General features: G+C 40.6%; 1 protein-coding gene across 2 annotated transcripts in view; it reads left to right on the top strand.

Moving 5' to 3' along the window:
* The first annotated feature begins 4 nt into the window (after positions 1 to 4).
* Positions 5 to 7,358, top strand: part of SLC6A18 (solute carrier family 6 member 18) — a 30,853-nt gene continuing 23,499 nt past the window's right edge. For both annotated transcript variants that reach the window (XM_009465901.2, XM_087759042.1), the window contains exon 1: positions 5 to 865. In XM_009465901.2, the coding sequence (XP_009464176.1) occupies positions 709 to 865 (157 nt within the window). In that variant the 5' untranslated portion in view covers positions 5 to 708. The remainder of the gene's footprint in view (positions 866 to 7,358) is intronic.

The following is a 7,358-nucleotide window of genomic DNA, read 5'->3' as shown; positions in this document are numbered from 1 at the left end:
ATAACTGAAAGATGACAGAAAAACATTCTCACACCCTTTCAATTGAAGGAAAGCATTCTGCTCTTGCATTCATCAGTAACTATTTAATGAACAATAAAAATAGTCACTTGGGATTCATTGACAGGTAGGAAGTGATTAACCTCTAGCAGCTATGGTGAAAATAGACCAAATTCTAATGTCTGAACATACACAGTCTAATTTTTCTTGCTTTTTTTTTTTTTTAACTTAGTTTTTGCACTTACAAAAGATGTCTTCATTCAGTTACCTCTATTAACAAACTAATAAAGGAAATGGCAACACTTTATTCACAGATATTTCCAAGTATTTTACAGTTTTAATGTCTACTGTAAAGGTTTCTTTTTAATTATATTCAGCGTCACACTTCTCTGAAAGTATCTGAGAACAGAAAATAAAAACCTGTTTGATCCCAAGTTACCCATTAACAACATATTCCCAAGTTCTCTAACTATAGAAGGAGCCGCAAAAAAGTCGAGAGTGGTAACTCTCTATATAATAATAATTCCTGGTTTTGTCTTTAAACTGTAGCTTTGGCAATGACACGTTCCTTTGCATCACATAAAAAGAAAGCTCCACCTCTCTTTCCAGGATCCTCCAGTCACCCTCATAAAACCTGCAGGAGAGACAGGTTTTGAAGCATCTTCCCATTTATAGGGAAAGGGGCTAAGGAGCCAAGGATATTTCATTAAAATGTCAAAAGGTTTATCAGTGCCACCTGAAATCCCTAAAGAAGATGGCAGACCCAAGTGGGACAATAAGTTTCAGTACATTTTAAGCTGTATCGGATTTGCCGTTGGTCTGGGGAACGTGTGGCGATTTCCATACTTGTGTCAGATACATGGAGGCGGTAAGATTGAAATGGGACTTTGCCAAAATATTAAACTACAATTCTAATGTAACTACACTAACTTATGATGGGCATGGAAGTTATATATTTGCATCAGTTGTTTGTTTGTTTGTTTTTTAACTATGTAATTCTCATAAATGTTTTGCACCAGTTAGATTAGCTTTTTCTATAGAAGTATATTTCATTTTAAAACAATGCGTTCGTTTAGGAAGTAAGACCAGACTGACACTAACTCTCAGCGAAACTGATATTAAAGTTCTTAAATTGCTGCTACGGTCCCGACGGGAGCGGGAAACTGAACCTGCAGCTCGTTACCTTAAGGAAAAGCGAGAAGTCCTGGGGAAGCCTCAGTCAACCGGCCCCCAGACAAATGGTCGCTGCGCTTTCCTTTGGGAAGGTGAGCGAATCGTTACCCTCCCTTCTCCGATGCGTTTAGGAGCCACCTCATTGTCTGGAACTGCCACTGCACAAAACTAAATTGCACTTTTTGACGTCTGTGAGGCTGTTTAAAATGCTCAGCTGATAGAACACCAACAGGAGCCTGCCAGGTGGCACAAGCAGCTGCCTGAGCCTGTCCCTGGGCACTACTCCCACAAAGAATTGCTTTAGAAGCAGACAATTTAGTAAATATAAAGGAATCAGAAAAGAGTACTTGATCACTCACCATTCACAGCAGCTTTTGAGATCTGTCATGGTAAGCTGTCGAAAGCAGAGTGAGATAGCAAATTGTTTCAGCCTAGTATTATTCACTATCTTTCAATTAACTGGAGAAACAGAAAATTCAAACCTGGAGAAACTGTCAAACGACAGAAAAAAATAGTAAATCCAAGCTTGTTCTACCAATGTATCTGTATTACTTGATGAACTACATATATTTGAATCAAGCAAGGAACCAAGAATGGATGCTGCCTTTAATGGAAGGAGACATTTCAGAAAGCAGTAGCCACTTAGGGACTCTAGTAAGTAGCTGAATGAATGACATATAGCAGGTTGTATCAATAAAAAGAATCTTGGCATATATAAGCAGAGCACTAGGAAGCAGGTGGAGATATTGGCACCAATACTAAGGCAACTTCTGAACTTCTGACTTCTGCTGGAAGTCCGCCTTTCAAAGTCAACTTGAAAAATTAGACAACATGCAGAAAAGCCCCAACAATTATTTGAGGTCTGGAAAACTTATGGGACAAGGAATGACTTAAGAATCCAATCTATTTAGCTCACAACACTGAAAATGAAAGAGTATGTTTATCATAGTATATAAACAAGCAAATGGAAATTATTGTGGTGGCAAGGAGCTCTTTAACATGGAACATGTAACAGCCGGAAGCTACGATTACACAAATTCAAATAAAAGAGAAGAAGCAGTAGGTTAGATTCCTCCCAGGAGACTTAACATTCTCCATTATTTATTTGCAAGATGTGAAACCCAGTGAAACTCTCTCAGAGGCGTGCCATAACTGGCTGGTTAGAAAGCCATAGGTGCAAGCACACTGTTTCTCTGCCTTTGCCCATGGGAATGGCTGGAAAAAGCCTGTCACTTCAGTTAATGATACATGCGTTAGTAAGACATGATAAACACCTTTAGAGTGACATCCCCATAGCAGATATGGCATAAGGCCTGCAAGGCAAATATTCTTCTGGAGCAGGAGCTGTAGGTCAGACAAATACCCTACAGCATCTCAGGTGGCCTTGAAGCAAGGGAATAAGCATTCAGTGTTAACAAACAACCTCATAAAACTAACATAATGTGATATTATTGTAATGAAATGACCAATTAACACAAAGCACTCAGTGGAAAGTTTGAAAGCCACAGATGGGACCATAGCAAAACGCAGCTCCTCCACGCATTTCATTACACAGAGCTGCTTCTGGAGCCACCAACTGCATGAGGCTGCCTGAACTTTGTGGTTCAGGGTTTTGTGCAAATCACTATTATGGATTAAGATAAAATATTGTTCTACTGACCATAAAAAGGCTCTCACACCTTCCCATGAAGCACCAAGGGTTGCTTCTCCATGCTGGAGTTGGGGGACTAGCTGCGGCCAGCTGTTTTTCAACTTCTTCAGATCCCAGCCTCACTTCAGAAGATCAGCAACACTCATCTCCTACTGAGGTTTGATCTCTCCCCTCTATCCCTCCCCTCTGAGGTCCCCTGCATCCCTGCCCTACAGACCTCTACTGCCCTAGGAGAAGCGTGAGTCTGAGTGCAAGGAGACCCACGGTGACCTGTCTTATGGACTGCACAGTGCTCAGAAAACCTGTCTGCTTGTGTATCCAGCTTCTGAGCACTGATATATCCCACAGGAGCTGCTAGGGACAAAAAAAGACAGGGTTTAGAGCAGGTTTAAAGATAATAAAAATAGGAAAACGCTGCAGGAATGGAGGTTGAGTTGTTCCTTTGCTCCATGAGTAGTAATTTTGCCAGTGAAAAAACAGTTAAAAATAGCTAGCAGGCTCAGTAACGGCGTATAGCTACTTTGCATCACTACAAACAGCCGCACAAGACAGTGGTGAATAAAGGTCAATGTATGGATGTATGGCCAATGTTTGGCCACTGGATTTTAACACAGGTCTCAGAGAGCTCAACAGCAGGATGGACTCGGTAACAGAGTACTGTGAGGTTTGTGAATAATTTATCCCAGAAAGCTGGCATTGGAAGAGTTTGAGTCATGAAGACCATCAAGAAGACGAGCTGCTGGGTTTACACCAGTGTATAATGTAGTTATGTTTTTCTTCTGCTAATTTAAGGCAGTGATGTGATTCGGGGTTGCCTTTTTGAAAGCAAACCACTCAGATGCAAAAGCCCAATAGATTTTCAGGGGTACTGGAGCATAAATCCTGCTTGTGTGCATCTGAAGATGTGAACATGGGAGAGACCAGCAGCATCGTGGTTAACTGGGAGCCCTGAGAGGTGCAGTGGCTCCATGCCTGCAGCCACAGCCACAAGTGCAGCGAAACCCAGTATGAGTATGGCATAGATGTACTCTAAGGCTGAATGGCTTCTGGGGTTACAGATCACAGTTTCACAGCTGGTTCAGGTGATATCCAAGTGTTTAAGAGTTAGGCAATGCACTTTTCCTCATTTCTAGGTCTTTTTAAAAACAAGAGATAAAAATAAGTGCTTGTATATTTGTCTCATGTCAGCTGTTCTCATCAGACCTCTGGACCTTATTCATCGCACGTTAGTGTTACTCAGTAACTCGGATCTAATATAATATCAGTTTTGCTGACATTTATCACCTGCTGTCGTTACTGATTATTTGGATTTATTGCCTGAGTTAAGTTAGTTATTTGCTTTTCATGACTAATGGATATGAAGGTTGTTTGCCACAGCAAGTGGAGACAAACACAAAGGTTCCCAGGCAACTGGGATTGAAAGGAAGTCTCTAAATGGCCCAGTATATAGTTTGTCACTTAAAACTGAGACTCAAACAAGTCATATAGCTATATATGTACACATACAGTCATCTGAGTATACTTAAAAAAACCCCAACAGTTCTAGCTGGAACTTACTGCAGTTTTTTACTTTTGATTATAGCTAGCATATATATGCTTGCCTAAGCCATTAGTATTAAGAACATGAATAGTGGCCAAGCCTACAGGATGACTGAAAAATGTCTTTACTATAAAATACAGTTTCTTTCTAGGAAAATAAATACACATAAACACTAAAGTCCTGCTAAAAAAGGAGACCTGTTTACTTCTGGGAAAATGATTTACAGGCTTGCATAACCCATGGCCTACCTTATCTTTTGCTAGAATTTGAACTACAACTTGCTACAAAATGAAGTTGCCTGGGTCACTATGTCCTCAGAAGGAAAAGAAAATCTGAGAAGAATAGCAGATATACCTGAAGATACTGTAAAAAAAAAAAAAAAGTATTTTGGGAAGAGCAGAACAGTTCACTCTCTGATAGAAAAATGAATTATGTTACAACAAGTAACAGACTTCATTTTCTAGATTGTTACCATGTCCTGCTCGAGTCCTTGGTGAAAAGCTATGGCATTTGGGGTTGATCCTTTCATAACTTCTTGTATTTGGTTGCCCTTTACAGCCCAGGTTGGTGCCTGCTTGCATGTGGGTGCTGCTCACTTGCATCCTTCAGTCATGAGTATTTCACAGGGAAGTTCGCCAAGGTTATTTTATAAGTTGATCTATGGGTGTTACCCATCTTTGTTTGAAATGGCTATTGCCCCCTTGGTTTTCTGGACATGGCTTTAGCTTCTTCATTGCTGCTCAAAGAGATATAGTCATTTACATGGGAAACTCAACGCTGCAAAGTTTCGGAGTCTGTAAGACATGCAATGTGGCCTGTAAGTCAAAATTGGTGCCATCATAAATACACTGCACAGATATGATGTTTGTAGTAGCTCATGCTTTTCGTCTAGATTAAGGCATGTGCAGAAGACATAACAAAGATCATGAAGTATTGTTTTCCAGAGAGAGGGGTGAACATGATTAAGCTGCTGCTTTTTTTCCTACCTGATATCTTGACGTGATTTGTTGCTGTGTTGGCTACTACACTGCTTAGCTGAACTCCCGTGGAGAAAGGGGGACAGGTCTCATAATCCATTTTCAATACCTAATAGCTTTTTCTTTTTATCTGAACAAGTAGTTACCACCTATTGCAATTTCTTGTAGGTAAAACATAAATTATCACAGGTATCTTGCCATTAAGTTCTCAGTCTTTTGGAAAAACGCACCCATCACCATTTCTCCTATGTACCAACAGAACCGATGGAGGGGATCTCTGAATGCTTGTTGCATTGTATCATACTGAGATGTGCTTTCCGAATTTTTCAGACTCTGCAGATGCATTTCTTTCGGAATTACTATTTTGCCACTTTCCAGGTCACTTCAGTCTTCATTATAATTATTTTTTTCCATTCCTAAATCTCTGATCTGAAGGAAATTTATTATTCATGTTCTGGCCTTTCAAATGCTATTGTGTCTTTAGATCATCATTTCAAGTTACTTGCCTTACTTCTGCTAGCTGATCTGCAGGCGCTGATAAGATGCAATATTGAGCACATGGATCAGTTCCTCTAAGTTTTTCTCCACCATTTAGGAAGTCTTCATTAGTACCCCAATATCAAGCAAAGCTGCTGGGTTTTCTTCTCTGCTTCTCACTGAGGCTCATCAGTTTCCGCTGGTCTTGGTACGTCTTGATTAGGAGGTTGCCTGGCTGATACTTCGAACTGCTTTACATTTTCACTAGTCAGGTCTATCGCTCTCTCTTTCTAAGATGTGACAAAACCAACTTGGCTGTTTCACTCTGCTTTGCCAGTTGCCGTGATTCAGATTTAGACTGCTCTCCTTCATCAGCCTCCTGGTCATTCTGCCCTCCGGTGCATCAGCAGCTCTCAACAGGCTGCCTAGTAGTTCGTGCACTTTTCTCCCAGGTTGTCGTATAGGTGATATAACAAAGATTGTGCCCCTCAGCTGTCGTTTTGCAGGCAGAGGGCTGAATATGGTTGAGGGTTGCTTTTCTGGCCTGATTTGCCTGTACATTGCAATCGAGGGGTCAAGTTTTAAAAACCCTCAGCATTATCTACAGTGCACCAGGTATTTTCTTTTCTACTGCATGACAATAGAGCTATCTCCACTCTAATGCTTCTTCTGAGTTAGCAATGATACCGATCGTGCTACACACTGGTGCTCCTTGTCACTTGGGACGTTATTGTTAATGAAACCAACTTATCAATATGTGCAGTATTTGTAGTTGTCGATAGTCTGATTTGAAAAAGCTCTTGTAGGCTTTCTATGCCTTCTCATGTGCACAGGGATTGTTCCTTGGCTTTGCAGTATACTTGTGCAGGATCTCCTTCCTCCTTTTAGTAGTGCACATATCCATTCGCAGGATGGATGCTTTACGCATCTTGAGCATCTTTCTGACAGAAGGAATGGTGTGGACTAGCATCTTCCTAGGTATGCCTCGGGGATGCAACTAAATTGTGCCCTGGGGATACTTTTGATTTTTATGGGCATTTTTCCAGGCTTTTAAGGTACTTACAAATGCTTGATCACTATCATTTTCCTTATTCATTTTTTGAGAGGAAAAGGGTTACTGAAGCTAAAGTTTTGTTTTTAGAGGTTCCTCCCTGGGCTTGCTTCTTATCTATGTCATTTATTTTCCTTTCACTGTGGAACATATAGATCTAGAATATCTAGCTATAAATATACCTAGGATATCCAGATATAGAATAATTTGCTTACTGGCACATTATGATTGTTTCTGCTAAGGTTTCCTTTTCCCATGCCTCGTGTAAGCCAAACCTACTGAGCTTCTGCTGTACCTGTCCTACACATCATATGGGTGCTGATAGGGTTTTGCTGTGCCCGTGTTTGAGTGCTCTGGTTTGTGGTACGTGCTCTGTGTTAAGTACCAGCTCGCTGCTTCATTCTGCTTCTTGGATTTTCTTCTTGCCTTTTCCATGGTTAGATCTCTTGTGGCTTTTTTTTTAAAAAAAAAAGGATTTAAATTCTGCCTTCT

The sequence above is a fragment of the Nipponia nippon genome, unplaced genomic scaffold (assembly GCF_047370975.1).
Source record: "Nipponia nippon isolate SJK-2023a ecotype South Korea unplaced genomic scaffold, ASM4737097v1 scaffold_1, whole genome shotgun sequence".
In the NCBI taxonomy this organism is placed as follows: domain Eukaryota; kingdom Metazoa; phylum Chordata; class Aves; order Pelecaniformes; family Threskiornithidae; genus Nipponia; species Nipponia nippon.
Note: the sequence above shows the minus strand (reverse complement) of the source record. Positions and strands in the feature narration are given on the sequence as shown.